This window comes from Lepidochelys kempii, chromosome 11, assembly GCF_965140265.1.
Source record: "Lepidochelys kempii isolate rLepKem1 chromosome 11, rLepKem1.hap2, whole genome shotgun sequence".
Lineage (NCBI taxonomy): Eukaryota > Metazoa > Chordata > Testudines > Cheloniidae > Lepidochelys > Lepidochelys kempii.
In genome coordinates, this window is record NC_133266.1 from 25,751,745 (window position 1) to 25,773,606 (window position 21,862).

The window sequence follows — 21,862 nt, forward strand, 5'->3', positions numbered from 1 at the left end:
GGAGTCAAACTGCTTTTCTGAAGTCCAGGGTCCGTATTCTGCTGCTCTCCTTTCTTCCCTGTGTCAGGATCCTGAACTCGACCATCTCATGGTCACTGCCTCCCAGGTTCCCATCCACTTTTGCTTCCCCTACTAATTCTTCCTGGTTTGTGAGCAGCAGGTCAAGAAGAGGTCTGCCCCTAGTTGGTTCCTCCAGCACTTGCACCAGGAAATTGTCCCCTACCCTTTCCAAAAACTTCCCGGATTGTCTGTGCACCGCTGTATTGCTCTCCCAGCAGTTATCAGGGTGATTTGAAGTCTCCCATGAGAACCAGGGCCTGCGATCTAGTAACTTCTGTGAGTTGCCGGAAGAAAGCCTTGTCGTCTTTGGCGGGATGGAGGGAGGGAGCAGTGCCAAGGTGTCCGTACTGAGGCATCTTCCTTTTGTCAGTCCTCCTGTTCTTACTCTTCGGCCATGGTTAGTTATCATTTGCTGTTTTAAGCTTTTTTGAGAGCTTAGAGGAAAGGGAGGAAATGCTCCTTTGAGAAACAGAAGGCCTTTTCCCCTGATCAAAGAGCAAGCCAGTTGATGACTTTATATACCAAAAGTCCTGGATCTGTTGTCAAGACTTACCTTGATACATTTTGCCATGTCTGTCTAGCTGTAAACTATCGATTCAGAGGTGCTGAGGAATCTCAAGGCCTACCTCTGCCTTTTTGTGGATTTTTTCAATGTGTTTTCCTGAAAACTTGTTCCTGCTCACCAATAAACTCACTTGCAGAAGAACTCTGTGGGTACTGTTCTAGAGTAAGCAGTTACAAACAAACCATAGTCTCATTGTCACCCTACTTAAGGGCAAAAAGCTTCTGGTCAAGACTGGCATGATGAAAAGATGCCCTTATCGGAGCCAAAGAAATCTTCCTTCTCTTCCCCCTTCTGGGATTGCTCCAACTCCCACTGGTTTCCTAACAGGTGTTATAAGACACTGTTCTGGATATTCTACCAGCCGACTTTCCCCAGGAACAGAAGTAAGCTGGTAGAGTCTGCCAAAGTTTTCTTAACCTCAAGGAAGGAGGCTGCCTCCTTTTGTTTTTTGGGTGCATGTATAGTGACAGCCTCCTTGATCCATTGGTAGAGTTTGAAATTGGGATCATATAAAACTTCTAACACTTGAGCTCAAGGAGCAAGTAGCTGCGCTGGCAGGAGAGATTCCCCGTGTTACGGACCAGCCACTTTCCTAGTATGTGTTCATCTGGGTCCTGATGCAAGGAGAGTCCGTTGTTTCCAGCTAAGGTCAGGGTCAGTCATATCTTGCAGATTCATCAATGTAAATACTAGCTTTTTTCTGCACGGAAGGGCCAGGAAGCAGCACTAAGTCTACAAGCAGCAGGCAGATTTATTTCCATGAGTACATTCAACACTTCCTTAGAGTAGCTTCATTGATTTCTCCTATCCTCCAGAACTTGGGTTCGCGGGCATGGGGGAGGACGGGACTCAACATTGGAATGTTAACTTAATTCTAAATGCTGTCACCAAAGTACACCTCTGCCTTTTCCTTCCTCCCCACTCCCCAATAACTTCTGCCTTGGTGAGAAGTGTCTCAGAATTCTGTTATATCTAGAATGTTGCTTCCATGTCCCAAGGTTAAGTCCTTATTCTACAGATAAGTGAAGAATAGTGATACTGTTGTATCCATTAGAGCAGTGGTTCTCAAAGCTGGTCCGCTGCTTGTTCAGGGAAAGCCCCTGGCGGGCCGGACCGGTTTGTTTATCTCTCGTGTCCGCAGGTTCGGCCGATCGCGGTTCGCCACTCCAGGCCAATGGGGGCTGCGGGAAGCGGCGCGGGCCAAGGGATGTGCTGGCCGCCCTTCCAGCAGCCCCTATTAGCCTGGAGCGGCGAACCGCGACCAGTAGGAGCTGCGATTGGCCGAACCTGCGGATGCGGCAGGTAAACAAACCGGTCTGGCCCGCCAGGGGCTTTCCCTGAACAAGCGGCGGACCGGCTTTGAGAACCACTGCATTAGAGGGACTAGCTAACAAATTAGATTTTGAGCACCAAACACACAGCGCTGTAGACCTCACATTATCCTTCTGAAGAGTTGATGATCTCTTCATCCTCAATTTCCTGGCTTCAAAGGGCCAGAAGGCTTCAAAGTCCTCATGCTCCAACCCAGCCATCTGAAAACTTAGAGGCCTTTGGAGTTGTTTCCCTCTTTTCAAGAGGCAGAGCTTATTCTTTAAAGGCAACAGCAACATCCTGAGCAGAGAGTCTCCATTGCAAAAAGGAGGGTGGCTGGTGGGGAAGGATATCTATGTAGGAATAAATTCTACAAGATAGATTTTGGTGTCCTTTTTGATGCATGCTTTGGTAGAAGGATTCTGCAGGTAGTAATGTCTAGAAAGCTGAGTAAAGTCTCTATATAACTAAACATAAATTAAGAGTTATTTAGGTTGCAAAGGTAAGCATCATAAGTTAGGAAATGATAGTTTTATAGCAGAGGTTCCAAAACTGGATTGTGACTGCATCGGCAAAGGTGGTTGCAGCAATCCCTAGTGTGTGGAGGATGCCAATTTGTCCCACACAGCATGACCTCATGCACATGGTATATATGAGGTCACACTGCGCGGGGATGCCATTTTGCTTTACCAAACGGGATTCTCCACACAGCTTGACCTCGCATGCACCATACATACAAGGTCATGCTGTGTGGAGAATGCACAGCATGACATCACACACGGTCCACGTGCAGGGTCACACTGTATGAAGGACTCCATTATGCTCATCAGAATAGCGTCGTCATTGCTGCTTGGGGTCCTGGGAAGGAAATAAATTATTAAAATTGGGTCATGTTGGCAAAAAGTTTGGGAACTGTATTTTATGGTTATCTGTGCCACCTTACTTCTGCTCCTTGTGCATATACATTCTGGCAGCAGGAGAAATTGGCCGCTAGTCCCATGCGCTTGCCAGGAAGAGGTCGTCTTTTTTCTTTGTTCACTACTGCCTCTAACTGCTGCCTAGTACCCTCCCTTCTTGGGTGAACTCCTGCACCTTGTTGTATCTCCTGAAATAGGAATAAGGTCTTGGGGCCATATGGCAGGGCTTGGGTGGGAATGGAGTCTGTCCCCCTCCTCTTCTCTCCTCTCCCCCAACCCTGATGCTACAAGTGTTTGTGGTGGTTCCCAGAAGCTTGCTGCTACCTCTGCTTTGGCTGTGGGGTGGCCCTTACTTTTTAAGTTTCATGTGCAGTTGACTTTAGCATAGTGCCAAAATTATAAGGATCTAAAGTGAGAAGGAAAATGGTGACTTTAATAGTTCAGAACTCTTCTATTCCTGAATGGAATTTCATAGGACAAAGAAAACTGCACATAAGCTCTCATGTTGTCATATTTGAAAGGCAGTGTAGTCTTGTGGATAGAGCACTAGAATGGGACTAAGGAGACCTGGGTTCTATTCCTGGCTCTGCCATTGACCTCTTGAGTGATGTTGGGCAAGTCACTTCACTGCACTGTCCTTTCCTTTTCACCATCTGTAAGGGGGAGAAAATATTATGACTATCCATTTTGTAAAGAGAGCTAGTGATGAAAAGCATTATATAAGAGTTAGGTATGTTTTATATTAATAAAATTTTAAAATATTTTGTGGGTCTATTTCAAGGCAATTAGGTGTTAGAGCTTCTGAAAAAAAGTAGCAAGAATCTTTTTATAAATGAAAGTGTTAAAGTAGCCTAAATATATGGGAATCTGGTAGCTGCCCATGTAATATTGGTATCTAATTGTTCTTGCCTACACATGTTTCTTAAAATGCCATTGTGGGTATGTGTACTTTCCTGCACAAAAAAAAATGTATTTCTCTTGCTTACCTGAAAAATTCCATTAGGAAGGTCCACATCTGTCCCCTCTGCCCCTACTCTTTGCTGGGGCAACATTTTAAGAAGTGGGACAAAGATTGATAGCATATGTTCTCCAACAGAGCTATCTTGTTTGGTTGTACTTTTTAGAAGAACGAAACTAAGTCCTTTTAAAAAAAAAAATTGTTTTAATGTCTAGATTAAAATATCCTTGGAGTTTCTAAAGTATATGTTACTTTGTGTGTTAGTTATTCTGTTAGACCTCTTATTGATAAAGAGAAATTGATGGCTGCCTAGCTGCAAATAATAAAAATCTCATTTCACTTGCTATGTGAAAACAGAATATATTGTCAGCAATTTACATATACACATGCTTTAAAAGGCCATTTTTTCCAAAGATGAAAACAAGTAATTGTAAAATAGGGAATTTTCATCTAAAGGGGGTATTTGCAGTGAGATCCCATAGAAATCTGTTCTTGACCCAGTGCTTTTTAACATCTTAATCAGTGATAGGGAAGAAAATATAAAAAGTATACAAATTGGTGGAGTAGTAAATAATGGTGTGGCCAGGTCAACTACACAAACCAACATGGATCACTTTGTACAGTGGCTCATTTAAACATGAATTTTAATACTGCCAAATGCAAGGCTGTTTATTTATATAATATGAACAAACAACGTAGGGCAGACTAGTAAAATTAGGGGTTTACACCCGAAAAAAGTGACTCAGAAAGACAGTAAATAATCAGTTGAACATGATCTCCCGCTCTGATATTGTAGCTCAGAGGATGGATATATAAATGGGAATATTAACTAGGAGTAGCGAGTTGGTAGAATCTCTGTATAGGGCACTAGTGTGGTTGCTACTAAAATAGGGTGTCCAGTTTCAATATCTACACTTCAAAAAGGATGCTGACAAACTATAAAGGGTTCAGAAAAAAGTTAAAAGAATTATTTGACATATGGGAAACATGTCTTGAACTTATTTAGTCTCTATTCACTTTATCTAAGAGAAGGTTAAGAGTTGGCTTGAATACTGCTACAAGTACCTGTATGTGAGAGATTCTTGGTAGTATATGGTTTGCTTAATCTTGAAGAAAAAGGCATGATGAGATTCAATAACTGGAAGCCAAAGCTAGACAAATTTAGACTAGAAATAATGTGCAATTTTTTTAACAGTGAGAGTAATTAACCATTTGAACAGCTTACTTAGATATGTGGCTTTTCTCTATTACGTGCAGTGTTAAGACTGCATATCTTTATAAAATTAGATAGGCTATAGCTCCAACAGAAGTTGTAGGCTTGATGCAAAAATTGATGGGTAAGGTTCTTTGGACTGTTGTATAGGAGGTCACATTAGATTATTGTAATGGTTCTTTCTGGCCTTAAACTATGAATCTATATCTGTGGCAGCAGGTATGGAATTAATCAATCTGAGGGGTTCTGCAGTGGGTAGGTTACTCCCACCATGCTAATAGTGGACAGATGTGATTCTGTCCCTCTGTGCTGCAAACAGGTTGAAGTTACATGATTAATTTGTGGGCCTTTCTGATGAATAAAAGGAAATTTTCAGACAAGCATCGATAAGCTGCTCTGTTTCCAGCACCATTGGCTTCAGAATAGGCCCTTGCACCTGTTACTGGTCCAGAACTATTGTTGTGTACTTGAGGCTCATTCTTAAATCTTGAAGGACATTTTTTTTTTTTTTTGACACCATCAGTTCAATTTACTAGCTACAGGTAATGCTTCCTTTTGTTTAATAAATTAGTTGGCTTTAAATTCAAAATATTTTGATTTCTTATGTATCTGCACCCTTAAGATAGTCTTATTTAAGTAATTTTTAAAATGCTGTCTTTGTGCATTTTCAATATCAATACAAATAGAACTTGACACAAATCATGAGTTTAAAAATTAATCTGGTAAATAAGAAATACATCAGTTACCATAATACATTTATTCAGGTTCTTTACTTTTCTTTGAGATCTGCTGTATAATTGCTAAATAAAGGTAGCCCTTGTGGTTTGCAAAAAGAAGCATAGTATTTAATCTAAAGGCTATGTTTAGTTGCAAATTGTGTTTTAGCGGTTACTAGTGGATGAGAATCAATGTTTCTTTAGGAAAATAATTAAAAAGTACATATGGAAAACACGATTAAAATCAATCCATCTTGGCTAAAGGTAAGCTATCTGGATTCTGAGGTCTCTTTAATAGAGACATTGCCTTGGAAAAAGGATCATTGAACCTGTGCATTTTTCCGTACTATTGCTGCATACTGCATTATATGATATGAGTGTTCTATTTTCACGAGAGTAAATCTGTTTTTTTATGATGTTAAAACAATTCTTGTACTGTAGGACCAGTGCAAAAATGGTTTTGTAGTAGCTTTCAGTGGATCTCTTGCTCCAACCCCCTAATCTCCAAAGGGAACTACTTTTTCCAGATTTAAATGTTCCATTAAGCATATTTTAAATCTAACTATATTTTATCCTTTTTTGAGTCTGCATAGATAATTATTGGTCATTGATTACAGTAACTTAAGCATACCTTTTTATTTAAAAAATTGGCTTATCATATGTACATACAGTGTTTTAAGTAAAAGTTGTTTCTCTTGATTTAGGAGGTGATTGTGGACTAAAATGTGATTAATGTTCTTTGCAGATGTTGTTTTATATGCTTCAGAGGCTTTCTGAAGTAGACAGTCTAGACTGTCTGTCTGCATTCTGTTACAGCTTTGATCCTTAATTAAAACAGTTGTACTACATTTATCATGTTCCATTTTTAACCTCAGAAAATTCTTAACTCTGATTTTATATATATTTTATTATATTTATGTATGTGTGAGGGCAATTGTCCTAGTAAAAACTGCTATTTAGGAGAGCTTTTATGTTTTACATGTTCAGCAAGCAGCAAAAAATAGTCTTCTGCCTCCCAAAAACCTTGAGTTGAACATTCAGCTCTGTTTAGATACTTTAAGTGTAACTTCACTGTAATAAACAGTCACTTAAATGCACCAAAAAAATTAGTTCAAAATGTTGCCATTATAATTTTTTTGTTCCTTATGTGCTGGTACTATGCCTAAAGATATTTGACTTCTAGTTCAGTCTCTGATGTTTTGGTTTCTCCCCCTCATTTTGGTAATCTATCCTTGTGGTGTGTTTTTTGTTTTGTTTATCAGAGCTCTGATACCACTGACCCACTTGCCTTTCACTTCCTCCAGTATCACCAAGATTGTATTTTCTAGCCCCTATTCCTGTAGTTGAGGATGACTGAGCAGCACTGCCTTCAGGCTTTAATAGGGTAAAGGAGTTATACTGCACATGGTGTAAGAAGCTAAACAAATACAATTGTTAACATCTGATTACCTTTCTGAATTGGGGCTTGGTGTTCTGCTTCTGTAGAATTCATATTCTACCTCCATTTTGGGGAGCAAGAGACCTGGACTGAAAATGGAGTCCATGTCCCCCAACCAGCAGAACAAAACAATTTTATTTTACCCCTCTATATAAACTCTCTCTCTTGGTGATGCTTCATTAAATGCACTGCTGTTGGAAATGTAGTTTTGTCACCTTAAAAAAAATTTTTTTTTTGTTTTGGTTAGCTGCTTATTTAGAAATATATTTAACTTTAAAATCAGTAGGATGCAAATTCTCAATTTTAAGAAGGAACATTCAGTACTCAGAATTAGTATTTGAACATTAAGACATTGAATAGTCTTGTGAAATTAAAACTTCACATTTAGAATTGTCAAAAATTGTTAATACAAGACCATTGTAACAGTGAAAATAGTGTGTGAATAAAATTAATAAAAATATATATCAAGATGCAACGTATGAAGTTTGTGGGATCAAATTGTTATAGGTCACTGTTTATAGTGCAGTAGCATCAACATCCCATCAGTGATCAGGGCCCCATTGTGATAGATGCTATATAAACACAATGAAAAAGACCATCTTTGCCCCAAAGCTCTTACAAGCTATATGTATGGCAAGATGCGACAGATGGCTAAGACAAATAAATGACTATTTAATTTAGATAAGGCTATTGTAAATACATTCAAACAAGGGAGGAGAGTTAAGGTTGCACATTTGTGCTGAACTTTGGTACTGCCTGCTTTCAGTGTTGAACCATGCAACGTTAATACTGAATTAAGTTATTTATTTGGATTTATTACATATAATGTTGAAGTCTGTAGCAATTACTATTTTGGCATTCCAGAAAAAAGAGACTCAGTGTGTGGAGAGCCATACTGAATGTGCAGAGTATCAGCCTGCATCTTAGCTTGTATATCTAGCTATGCTAGAAAAACTTAACTGGCTATTTTTACTTCAGTGATCAAACAAGAAAATTGTAGTAATGAAATGCCGGCATTAAGTTTTGTATTGTTAATCTCAATGAAGTGAATGTGGCTGACGCTGTCCCCTGCAGATTTAGGAAGGGAGCACTATATCTGTTCGTACATGGAACAATGTAAGAGCTTGAATTGAAACTTTTATTTCCAGTCTCTCTGGAAAGTCTAGGGTCACCAGAGAAGTGTCAAAACATAATATGTTGGCTTACTTTGAGCCCTAGTTTGGGTGGAAAAGTTAACTTAGGAGCAGTTTCTTCAAGGCTCTTCGGCTGAAATGGCAGGAAAGGTTGTCCTCTGTATTGTGGTTGTGATGCATTAGTGCCACCACTTTGCACCCTGTCCCTGGGATGTGACTGAACCTCTTAACACACGTGTAGGGCAAATATAGAAAACGTAGGCTTTGGCCTTGTTGGATTGCCACACCTGAACTGTGATATAAGCCTCTCTCTCATTTGTTTTGTTATAGCACAGCCCCTCTACATGAACAATAAAGGAAAAGTAAAAGGTTGTTTGTAGACCACAGTTCTCCGTGAAGAGGGTTAGGTTTTGTCGGTGGGGAGAGGTCTTTGAACAGTGGGACATCAGGCTGCAAGCAGATGTCTTGAGGTTCTGTTGTACATCTGTAGGGAAATGTTTACTACATGGGGGAATTCTGCTGCAAAAAAATTAAAAATTCTGCACACAATATTTTAAAATTCTGCAAAATTCTTCGTATTTTATTTGTCGAAATAACACAATATAATCATGCCAGTTTCAATTATTTTGGTAATTTATTTCAAAATATCTATCAGCAAGTATGTATGTACCAGAATCTTTTTTTGGTCCGTATTGTTAATTTTTTTTTTTTTGACAAATAGATTCCTTACTAGGCATATTAATATAGAACTTAGAGTAATTCTTTTTTAAATTACAATACAGAACTGTATTTCCTGTACCCATCAGAAGCAGCGCAAAGGCTTGGGACTTTCAGGGGTAATGGAAGCTGTCATAAATATAAAGGAAGGGTAATCACCTTTAAAATCCCTCCTGGACGGAGGAAAAATCCTTTCACCTGTAAAGGGTTAAGAAGCTAGGATAATCTCGCTGGCACCTGACCAAAATGACCAATGAGGAGACAAGATACTTTCAAAAGCTGGGAGGAGGGAGGAAAAACAAAGGGTCTGTGTCTGTCTGTGTGATGCTTTTGCCGGGGACAGAACAGGAATGGAGTCTTAGAATTTAGTTAGTAATCTAGGTAGATCTGCGTTAGATTATGATTTCTTTAAATGGCTGAGAAATTAAGCTGTGCTGAATAGAATGACTATTTCTGTCTGTGTGTCTTTTTTGTAACTTAAGGTTTTGCCTAGAGGGATTCTCTATGTTTTGAGTCTGATTACCCTGTAAGGTATTTACCATCCTGATTTTACAGAGGTGATTCTTTTTTACTTTTTACTTCTATTAAAATCCTTCTTTTCAGAAACTGAATGCTTTTTCATTGTTCTTAAGATCCAAGGGTTTGGGTCTGTGGTCATCTATGCAAATTGGTGAGGATTTTTACCAAACCTTCCCCAGGAAGTGGGGTGCAAGGGTTGGGAGGATTTTAGGGGGAAGATGTTTCCAAACAACGCTTTCCTAATAAATAACCCAGATAAACGTTTGGTGGTGGCAGTGGAAGTCCAAGGGCAAAGGGTAAAATAATTTGTACCTTGGGGAAGTTTTAACCTAAGCTGGTAAAAGTAAGCTTAGGAGGTTTTCATGCAGGTCCCCACATCTGTACCCTAGAGTTCAGAGTGGGGAAGGAACCTTGACAGAGGCATTGAGGGAGAGGGAAGGAGCCTGGACTGAACCTGGAGGGTTGCTGAGTGCAGGGGTGGGGAAGAAGTATGGAACAGCGGTTTTGTTTTGTTTTTTGTTTTTGTTTTTTTTGGTGGGGAGGGGCAGGATAGGGAGTCTCCCCCATGCAGAACCTGGTTGATCACAAGCCTTTCCCATTCAGTCAGGCACATCTGCCCTGTCCCTGCATCTATTCCTGGGGGGAATTCTGTGCCACTGCATGAGCACAGAAAATACATTGTGCCCCTGAGGTGCTGCAGTTCTGCCTTTTGCCCGCCAGAGGCCACTCTGGCACCAGAACAGCCTGCTACATTCATGCCTTTGGCTGTTCTGGCATCACAGTGACCTCTGGTAGGCGAAAGACAGAATTGCAGCACTTCTGGAGCAGAATGTATTTTCTGCCAAAAAAAAAAATTCTGCTTGATACATGAATTCTGCACATGCGCATTGGCGCAGAATTCTCCCATGAGTAGGAAATAGAAACTTGTGTGGGATGGGTAATATGATAGAGCTTAATGCTCTCTCAATAAACAGGAAGCTGGTATTTCTCTGGTTTTAGTAAATAGTTCAATTCCCAAGCCTTTTGTTTGTAGAGGAACACTGTATATTCATAAACTTTTGTGTAAGTGTTCCATATTAGAGGAGAAATAAATAACTTGCCTAGTTGGTCAGCCCAGAAAAATGATAAAATAATTTGGACCTCAGTGTAATAAGAAAATTAGTCCAATTTTGATGTAATTTTTTTTTTTTTTTGAGGGAGAGAATCAGGTGGAACTTTTTTAGTCTCTCCACACACATCTAAGTTTCCTGGGAAGCTTTCATTTTCATAGAATCGTGGTAAAATATTTTTTACGGTATTAACACATTGAAATTAGAGCATAAAAGCTGTTCATTGGTGTGTGTGGTTTGTTTGTTTGGGTTAAACTGTATTTCAGGACTCTCCTGTAAGGTTAAGTAAACAAAGACAGTCTAGTAGTTGAATAAAGTAACTTTTTTTTCTTCAGATAGGCCAAATTCTTCCTTGACTTGCACTCTGTAAAGCCAAGCCTTGTTGTACCTAATGGAGTTGCACAGAATATCATAATCCTAACTAGATATCATATAGCTAAGCACAATTTGGCATGACTGTTTCTCTAACAGAGAGACCAGGTAGGTGAAGTAATATATTTTATTGGACCAACTTCTGTTGGTGGAAGGGACACGCTTTCAAGCTTCATCATTTTTTTTTTTTCCAGGTTTGGAGAAGGAAATGAGTGTCCAAGGTAAATAAACGCTGGGACAGATTAAACATCAAGGGCTCACATGTTTATAGGAGAGCCCTTAAAATGATCTGGGCAGTTAACACCTCTGCATTCTTAAGAGGATGGAGGGTTAGTTGGTGGCAGGGTTTGTTACAAGTTGCTGCAATGAGCCAAAAAAAGCACTGTCAAGTCCATGTTTTTAGTGTCTAGTAGCGTTATGAATTTAAGTTTTCGAGCTCCTCTTTTGAAGGTGGTGTGCAGGTTTCCACTGAGGACGAGCACTGAGAGGTTTAATATGGAGTGGCTGTTTTGTGAAGTGTTGAGCTACTATTTCTCTTAAACATTCATATGGTACCAGAATGAGCAAAGCAATATAATCCTGAATTTAACAGCATTAGCTTCAGCAAGATTCTGCACAAGTTTAAGACTCCAAATCAGGAAATCAGTTTAGACTATGTTTAAGACCATCCCTATTCAAGACACTTAAGTGCATGATAAGTCCTATTGACTTGAGTGGAACTTAAGCATGTGCCAAAGTGCTATCCAAAATAAGGTTTTCCTGAATCAGCGTTTTATATTGGAGGGGACTTCTTGGTTAATTATGTTTGTGTTGTTTTAACATTAAAGATGTTGAAAGTGTAGTTTCAACATCTTTATAACTTTTATTTAAAACAATTAAAATCTGAATTCTGAACTTCCACAAGAAAGATCTGTGGTGATGTTTTGTAAAACAAATGTTCCCACACACAGTCTTGCAAAGAGGAATATTGTATTGATTCATTAATAACCAGCTCTAGTGTTTCTTCTACAGTGCATACTTATTGTGTTGCTGGAGAATTTTGTCTGAATCATGTGCTGTGCACTCCAAATCAATTTATAATGTCTTCATTTTTCATCTTCTGTGTCTGTAAGGATCACACTGAAGTATTCAGTCTAACTCCTCACATCTTCCTACTCTGTTTCCATTGTAGGCATTGGGCTGTAAAAAGCTGCTATTCACCTTCTGTTGGTGGTTGAGAGATGATGAAATTCTGAAATGTTCACCCATGTGCAAGTTTCTTCTCCAGAGACTGTCTGGAGAGAGTGATAAGAGTGTCCATCACTTGTGTGTGTCATATTGTTGTTTGTATGTGTAGGGAAGTGAATCACATTTTCAAATTTTATTTTATTTTTTTAACACTGAACATGAGAAATATCTGTTAGTGATTTATGTTGGAACTTGTGGTGTACAGATTGATTTGATGATGAAACAGGAGAAATGTCTGGTAATGTTTTTGTTTAACACAATTGCAAATGGTGGTAAAAGGAACTTAGTTTCAAGAAGTACATCCTGTTGAAGGCTGAAAGAATTTTGGATATTTTCACACATGGCAGCACGTGGTTGCATGGAAAAGGAGTTGATAAGGTCCTCTATTTTAGAGTACTTTTATGTGACTATGCTAGGTTTTTACTCTAATTCTTATTTATTCATTTAATCTGAAGACTGGGAAATGACTTCAATTAAAAGAAAACTTTTAAAACTTGAAGGTCTTCTCTACAAAATATATCCCAAATACCTATGTAATGCTCAGGAACTACCTGAATTAGAGTTGCCAGTTTAAGTACTTATGTACAGTTCATGAGCTCAGAATGCTAAAACAGCAGCTACCAACCAGTACTAGGAAGTCCTCAAGAATGTAGCAAAACACCTAATCAATCAGTTCCTTTCTGGTCTCTTAGGTAGGCTAACTTTTTTATTTCTGCTTCAGGAAGACTATATCCAGAGAGTCATTGCTCCTAATATTTGTGGATTTTTTGCTCTCATCATGCTTGTTTGTCCACTTAATAGTCAGATCATTTGAGAGTAATTAGTTTATGAAGCTCAGTTTATTCTATTTCAGGGGAATGTAAAAGATTCTAGTTCCCATTTTTTACACAGTGTATGAAAGTAAACAAAGCATGGAATTTCGTGTAAAAAAAAAAAAATCTGGGTTCTGTTACCATTGCTGTCATCATTTTGCTCTGAAACATTATTATCTTACGGTCTTATACTGCCACCCATCTCAATAGTATCCGAGTGCCTTCCATGTAAAATCAATAGCAAATTCCATGGTGAACTTCATGGAGCCTCTGGCATGTCCTCCTTTTTTGGGGTCAGAACTCTGCTTGGGGTACGTGGTGTTTTTTGTTGGGGTTTTTTTTGGGGGGGAGGGGTTGAATTGTGTCACTTACGGTGGCAGGCCTTTGCAAAGAAGAAGGCATTGCAGCATTTCCTAAAGATAGATTTCCCTGATCTCTTCTGGAAGATTGGTGAGAGGCTCTAGCTATGGAACAGAGAATGTTTGTTTTGTTCCCAACTTTCGCATGTTTCATCGTGGACTTTGAGATAAATATATATATATAGTCCCTAAGTGTGGCTGTAATGGTTGGTGTTCAGTAGATCAATGAGTCTTGGATATAGCTGGGGATTCATGCACTAGTTACTTTAAAATCTTCCGATGAAGTGAGCTGTAGCTCACAAAAGCTCATGCTCAAATAAATTGGTTAGTCTCTTAGGTGCCACAAATACTCCTTTTCTGTTTTGCGAATACAGACTAACGCGGCTGCTATTCCGAAACCTTTAAAATTAGGACTAAGGCTCTTAAACTGCACTGGAAGCTGACTGAAAACCAGTGGAAGAAAATATTACAATCATTGTTCAACTGATGCTGCCAAAACTCCTCACTCTCATCATCCTGAGGGGATACTGCTTGCCGGTCACCTACAGTGGAATCCAAACTCTCTCTCACTCAGTGAGAGGGGTTTCTTACCCTTCAGTAACTATTATTCTTTCAGGGTGGACCCTTCAACCCAACTTTCATCTGTGGTTTTTGGAGTTCTCATCTCCTCTGGACTTTGACTTGTTAGGGAACTGAGAGAGGGTTGTGGCCACTTATGCCTTCACGCAAAAAGCATGAGGAGGCACAGGAAACATGCTGAGAGATATGGCTCTTTTGAAAAGTGTGTGTGTGTGTGTGTGTGTTCCCCTTCAACCTCTCATCAACAGTTATTGTTGGGTAAGGGTAGGCGTGAACTGAGGATCAATTGTATTAACTTGCTGAGGTACCAGTTAGTTAGTTTTTTCTTAAAGCTGAAATCCAACAAATTAGATTTGCCCATTTGGTAAGTGTAATAGACCAGTACTGGAAAGTAATATAATTAGGATAACCTCTTTTTTGAGTCCAGAAAGCTCTAGCTTATTAATTTACCTCTTAAATTCTTTTCAGTTCTGTTTCTATCTTGGACAGTATTTCTCAGATCTCAACCAATCAATAGATTGTGGTTCTGGGCAAATTAATTCAACTATGAATTGTTGATTATTTACATAAGGGTAACTACCACAGATGTTTCAGGCAGGTACTGAACACAACATGCATGCAGTCTTGTAAATGATTAGCATAGACCAGCTTTAAATAGTCTTTCCCCCTTGTGCTATGTAATCTACATTTCTGGAGTGTGACAATCATTTGGAAAGGAAACCAAACAAAACCTTTATAGTTTCTATAAAGTTAGAAGACCTAGTCATGCGTTCCTTGATTTTATGTATAAGCATTTCACCTCTTTTTAAGGTTTACAATATAACAAGACCATTATTTTGAAGGAACAAGGTTAACCACATATGGAGAATAGTACCTTTTTGATTCATAAGAGGCAAGCATAGCTTCACATCTGAGGTGAAAACTGTTGGTTGGGATTTTTTAAGATATCAGGAAGTTTGACTTCTGGAAACTTTAGATTTGTCTGGGTCACACTGAAAATTATTTCCTAAACAGCTTATTTGACTTTGCCCCCAAAGCCAACGCTTTGCCACCCATTTCTGGTATTTAATTTCCTGTAGACAGACAAAGAGATGGGAATCCTACCCACATTCAAACCATGTGAGGTTCCTGTCTAAGAGTTTAACAGTATCTTGAAAACTAAGTTAAACATCAGCCTGCAACCCCTGGGTACATACTTAGGCAGCTAGCCTGAGCTGCTGCCTATGCTACCATGGATATACTGCTATTTTTAGTGTGCTTGCTGGAGCAGAACTAGCATGGGGACATCTACATGAGCTAGGAAGCATACCTCTTAGCTCAAATGTAGGTGAACTCTATGCCATTAGTTGGGTTATTTTTTCAAGCTTTTCTTCACAACTGCAAGGGTTAGAAACTTTTTTTAAGAGCTGAGCTAATGAAGTAATCACATGACCCTAGGAGATGGAGGGGGTGGTTTTAGGCAAAGGCCTACAGTACCTATACTTTAATCCAGGGGCGGGCAAACTTTTTGGCCTGAGGGCCACATCAGGTTTCCAAAATCGCATGGAGGGCTGGTTAGGGGAAGCTGTGTCTTCTCAAACAGCCAGGCCTGGCCCGGCCCCCGCCTCCTATCCAACCCCTCCCCCTCACCCCCCCGCTTCTCGCTCCCTGAGGCCGCCCCCCCTCCTCCGGGACTCCTGCCCCACCACCACCATCCTGCTCCCTGACCACCCCTGGACCTCCCACCCCTGACTGCCACCCCATCCAACCCCCCCCACTCCCCATTCCTGACTTGCCCCCCGGAACCCCTGCCCCATCCAACCACCCCTTCTCCCTGTCCCCTGACTTCCCCCTGCCACCCCATCCAACCCCTCCTCTCCTTCTTGACACCCTCCTGTTCCCTGCCCTCTGACCGCCCCGACCCCTATCCACATACCCCCTGCCCCCTTACCGTGCTGCCTGGAGCACCAGGTCAGGTTGCGGTTCTGCAACTGCACCGCCCGGCCACCCAGAGCTTTGCGCCGGCAGCTTGGTGCGCTGAGGCTGCGGGGGAGGGGGAACAACATTGGAGGGGCCAGGGACTAGCCTTCCGGGCCAGGAGCTCAGGGGCTGGGCAGGAGGGTCATAGTTTGCCCACCTCTTCTTTAATCCCTCCCTTGACAGAGCAGAATGATATAAAGGGTGTTCATTGTGAAGTGTCTGTCTGCACTTAGTGGTCAGTGTTAAAGTTGACTACCTCAGAGAGAGGGTGTGGGTGAAACTGAATAGCCATTTGGTCTTAGCTTGATTTGAATAATTTTAAGATGAAATGAAATGAATTGCCGTCGTTTTCTTTACATGTGACGCAACACAAGACAAGGAAGTGAGGCAGCCTTTGAAAACTGGGTAAATTCTGCTAACTAATGCTGCTTTGGAATTTAAGACCACCATTATTTGACTAATACTTACTGACTAAGCTCTGTCCTTTAGCCAATAAAATCTTTGGTTACAGCCATGTAATGAGAAGCTGTGCCAAAATTTGTCCCTTATTTGGTAAGAAATATTATCCAGCTTTTCTACAAATCTTGACAAGCTATGCGTTCAGGCTATATAATGAAATTTAACAGAAGACCATTTGTTTTAGCTATTGTTTTGTTTCAGCACCTGTTTAGAATGCATGCTAACTTTAAATATAAAAACAATTAATGAGAATAGAACTTGAATATTAATAATGGAATCAATATAAGGAACTTATATGGAGCCTGATTTTTAATGTTCAAATGTGCTTCAGCCTTCAGAATCCAGTGGTTTAACATTAAATTATTTTTAATTCCAAATAGGTGCCATACTAGGCAGATCGGAAACACAGGAATGCATCTACTATAATGCTAATTGGGAAAAGGATAAAACAAATCGCAGTGGCATTGAACCTTGTTATGGTGATAAAGATAAAAGACGACACTGCTTCGCTACATGGAAGAATATTTCTGGATCAATTGATATTGTGAAACAAGGTTGTTGGCTGGATGATATCAACTGTTATGATAGGTGAGAAAATTTTAACTATCTTATGTATAAAGCTTTAAACTACGTTTACCAAAAAAGTGGCTAGTTAGGAGACACATTGCAGGATACCAAACATACGTTGTTCACTATATTTATTATAAACCAGAATTTTTGGATTTTAGGTGCCTACAGTTCCCACTTAAATTTGTTAACAAAGCTTTTACTGTAGTTAAATACTTTTATCTGGCATGTTGGAAGAATGGAGGGTGCCAGTAAGTTTAAAAAAAAAAAATTCCTGTTAACTAAGTGGGAGGGAGTTTGGGTGTGGGAGGGGTTCAGGGCTGGGGGTTAGGGCACAGGGCATGGCCTCTGGGAGGAAGTTTGGGTGCGGGAGGGAGCTCGGGTGTGGGAAGGAGTGCGGGGTGCTGACCTGGAGTGGCTTCCCACAAGTGGTGACTTGTCCCTGCTGCTCCTAGGCAGAGGCGCAACTAGGTGGCTCTGTGTGCTGTCTCTGCTCCTGCCCTGAGCACTGGTTCCAGGAATTTCTACCTAGCCACACCTCTACCCCCAGGCACTACCCCAGGGCAGCACACACAGCCACCTAGCCATGCGTCTGCCTAGAAGCAGCAGGGACTGGTCACTGCTTGCAAGGAGCCGCCTGAAGTGAGCGCCACCCGGATCTGGCACCCCCCACCCTCTCTCGCGTACCTGCCCAGAGTCCCCTTCTGCACTCAAACGCTCTCCCAGAGCCCGTGTCCTACACCCCCTCCCACACTGTGAACCCCTTGTGGCTGTTCCTCCACCTAGGAGCAGCAGGGACATGTCGCCGCTTCTGAGGAGCGAGGTAGGGAGCCTCCTGGACCAACACCAACCGGACTATAAACCAGACTTTTCTCTATAAACCAGATCAGAAATACTGGTTTATAGAGCTTTCCAGTTGATAAAATGCCAGATAACACAGCTTGTACTGCAGTTGAACATATTTTCAGAGAGGCTGAACACTTCCATCTTCCATTGAAGTGACAAACTTTAATCATTCATATTTTTTAAATTTTCCCTTCTAGTGCCTTAAAGTTTATTTTAAAAGTGCTGCTTATTATTGAATGATTTAAAGTAAAGTATTCAAACTAGTGCCTAAGTTATACTCCTGGGGTAGAATTTTAAAAGCATTTACTTAGAAGTCCAGCTCTCACTGGACCCTAAACCATTATTCAGACATATTACTTGATTGTCAAAATTTCTGAGCACCTAGAAGCTCCCACTGAGGCTGGTGGCAGCTTCAGTGTGTTCATAATTTCTGAAATCCTGGCCTATTTTGTGTAGCTGATTGCTAGTCACAGACATGTGTAAGCAGTAACACACACATCATAGTTGTATTGGGATATCAGTAGGCATTGGTTAGGTCCTAGGCCAAATGCTAAAGATTACAACAGTCTAATTGATCACTGTACTCTGAAGAATTCTTTTGAAACTACAAAATTTGTCTTTATACCAATGTTGGGAGAGGAAGGAGAAGGAAGAAAAGAATGCATTAAATTTATAGTATTGTATTCGCATTACTAAAATGTTTCCAAAAAGCTTGAACAAAACCTTTTAAAAAAAAAATAACTTACAAATCTTCATATCTTTAAGTAAAAAAAAAAATTAAACTTTCCTTGTATCAGTGGAGGAAAGTGATATTCATTATAGTCCTCTTTACCTCATAAAGAGGTTTTATAGCTTTAAGTTTGTCAGTAAAATGCGGTTTAAGGAAAAGTTGTAATTCTGATTTGCGAGTTCCTCAGGCGGTAGCAAAGCATCTATAGAGTAGTTTCCCCTCTCTGACTGAAGTGTTGCTGTGCTGAAGAGAAAAAGGCAGTTTTTATAAAACCTTGTTAATGGCTGTGTACAGTATTGTAGAACTGTATTTCAGCCATCGTGGGGAGGTAGTTAAACTATGTTCCTTTTCCAGGGGTGAGGGAGGGGTAGGTTTACAATTTGAGATTTAATGATATTACTATCAAATATTAAAACTTTAAGGAGGGATTTTCTACAGTGCTTATTGTTGGCCTAATACTCACTGGAAATCCATGAGAATTTTGGCACTGATTACAAATGAGAGCAGAGCTAGAAATTTTCAAGAGTGCTTGGAAATGCCTCACTCAAAGCTGCCTATGAAGATGAAAAAAGATTTTTGGAAGGAGAAGTCAAAGGGTGTGGGAGCAGTGAAAAGTTGAAGAGAAGGAGGAGTAAGACTTTGTGAGTAAACAAAATTGCACTAGCATAGTTAAACTATTACATCCCCAGGTGGATAATCTCCTCTCAGTGTAAGAGTGGCTTTTTCTTTTAAGACAGGTTTAAATTACCCCATGTGAATATTCACGGTTTTTGTACCGGTTAGTCTTTTTTCAACAGATGAGTCAATCTCAAGGGCTTGTCTAAACATGGAGTTGTTCAGGAATAGCTGTTACACTGCAAATTCACACTCTACCTTGATCCAAATTAACTTTCAAGTGTAGACAAGCTCTAAGTTAACTGGTGCAATTCCACGGATGTTGATAAGCCCTAAATTTTCTAGAGAAATAAAGGGAACTAAGGAAGTGTCTTTAAATATAATAAACACAGAAAAAAGGGTGAAGAAGTAGGAGAGAATGCTAATCTTTTTTTCTTTGTAGCATACTATACACACCATTTAGTGAACAAAATCATCAAGATATTAAAACTTCATAAATTTTAGAAAACTTCACTCTGGTTGTTAAATAACCATTGCTTATGGTAATAGATCAATATTATCTAGTGCATTTCGGTAAACAAATAATACTTTTTTGTCTTTGTGCCAGGACATCACTTATATTTATTATCAGAATACAAGATTTCTGAATACAGTGTTGTAATTGAAACATTATAATATCTGTTGTATGTAACTTTATTAGTTGGTGAAGGACTATTGCAGTTCATTAAACTTTTAAGCTTATGGTATTACCAAACGCCAAATAGTGCCAGTCAAAGAATACCAAGCAATGACTGCATTATGGCAGAAACAGTAAATTGCAATTATAATAAGCAAGTCTTATATTTGTATATAAAACAGCAGCCTTCACCGATTTTCTCCGACAGATTCAAACTCTTTCTAGAATTCTTCACTATTTTTTGTTCTCTGGTATAGAGACAACTTCCGTTGTCTTTACTTTCTTCTCCTGAGTTCTTAGGAAAAAAGAAAAGGAGTACTTGTGGCACCTTAGAGACTAACCAATTTATTTGAGCATAAGCTTTCGTGAGCTACAGCTCACTTCATCGGATGCATACTGTGGAAAGTGTAGAAGATCTTTTATACACACAAAGCATGAAAAAATACCTCCTCCCACCCCACTCTCCTGCTGGCAATAGCTTATCTAAAGTGATCACTCTCCTTACAATGTGTATGATAATCAAGTTGGGCCATTTCCAGCACAAATCCAGGTTTTCTCACCCCCCCCCCCACACACACACACAAACCCACTCTCCTGCTGGTAATAGCTTATCTAAAGTGACCACTCTCCTTACAATGTGTATGATAATCAAGGTGGGCTTCTTTTCCAACGCCCTTGAGGAATTCCACCATGATTTCAACAATTTCCATCCCACCATCAACCTCAGCCTGGTCCAGTCCACACAGGAGATCCACTTCCTGGACACTACAGTGCTAATAAACGATGGTCGCATAAACACCACCCTATACCGGAAACCTACTGACCGCTATTCCTACCTACATGCCTGCAGCTTTCACCCTGACCATGCCACACGATCCATTGTCTACAGCCAAGCTCTGCGATACAACCGCATTTGCTCCAACCCCTCAGACAGAGACAAACACCTACAAGATCTCTGTCAAGCACTCTTACAACTACAATACCCACCTGCGGAAGTGAAGAAACAGATTGATAGAGCCAGAAGAGTTCCCAGAAGTCACCTACTACAGGACAGGCCTAACAAAGAAAATAACAGAACGCCACTAGCCGTCACCTTCAGCCCCCAACTAAAACCCCTCCAACGCATTATTAAGGATCTACAACCTATCCTGAAGGATGACCCAACACTCTCACAAATCCTGGGAGACAGGCCAGCCCTTGCCTACAGACAGCCCCCCAACCTGAAGCAAATACTCACCAGCAACCACATACCACACAACAGAACCACTAACCCAGGAACCTATCCTTGCCACAAAGCCCGTTGCCAACTGTGCCCACATATCTATTCAGGGGACACCATCACAGGGCCTAATCACATCAGCCACACTATCAGAGGCTCGTTCACCTGCACATCCACCAATGCGATATATGCCATCGTGCCAGCAGTGCCCCTCTGCCATGTACATTGGTCAAACTGGACAGTCTCTACGTAAAAGAATAAATGGACACAAATCAGATGTCAAGAACTATAACATTCATAAACCAGTCGGAGAACACTTCAGTCTCTCTGGTCACGCGATTACAGACATGAAAGTTGCAATTCTTCAACAACAAAAATTTCAAATCCATACTCCAACGAGAAACTGTTGAATTGGAATTCATTTGCAAATTGGATACAATTAACTTAGGTTACCTTGCATAATGACTTAGCCACTCCCAGTCTCTATTCAGACCTATTTCCCCTTGTTTTTCCCTATCCCCCCCACCCAACCCCAGACGTTCTTGTTAAACCCTGGATTTGTGCTGGAAATGGCCCACCTTGATTATCATACACATTGTAAGGAGAGTGGTCACTTTAGATAAGCTATTGCCAGCGGGAGAGTGGGATGGGGGGAGGTATTTTTTCATGCTTTGTGTGTATAAAAGATCTTCTACACTTTCCACAGTATGCATCCGATGAAGTGAGCTGTAGCTCACGAAAGCTTATGCTCAAATAAATTGGTTAGTCTCTAAGGTGCCACAAGTA

The 21,862-nt window shown here is 40.3% G+C and overlaps 1 protein-coding gene across 4 annotated transcripts in view; it reads left to right on the forward strand.

Moving 5' to 3' along the window:
- Window positions 1–21,862, forward strand: part of ACVR2A (activin A receptor type 2A) — a 116,965-nt gene that overhangs the window by 36,455 nt on the left and 58,648 nt on the right. For all 4 annotated transcript variants that reach the window (XM_073305433.1, XM_073305432.1, XM_073305430.1 and 1 more), the window contains exon 2: window positions 16,804–17,011. In XM_073305433.1, the coding sequence (XP_073161534.1) occupies window positions 16,804–17,011 (208 nt within the window). The remainder of the gene's footprint in view (window positions 1–16,803; window positions 17,012–21,862) is intronic.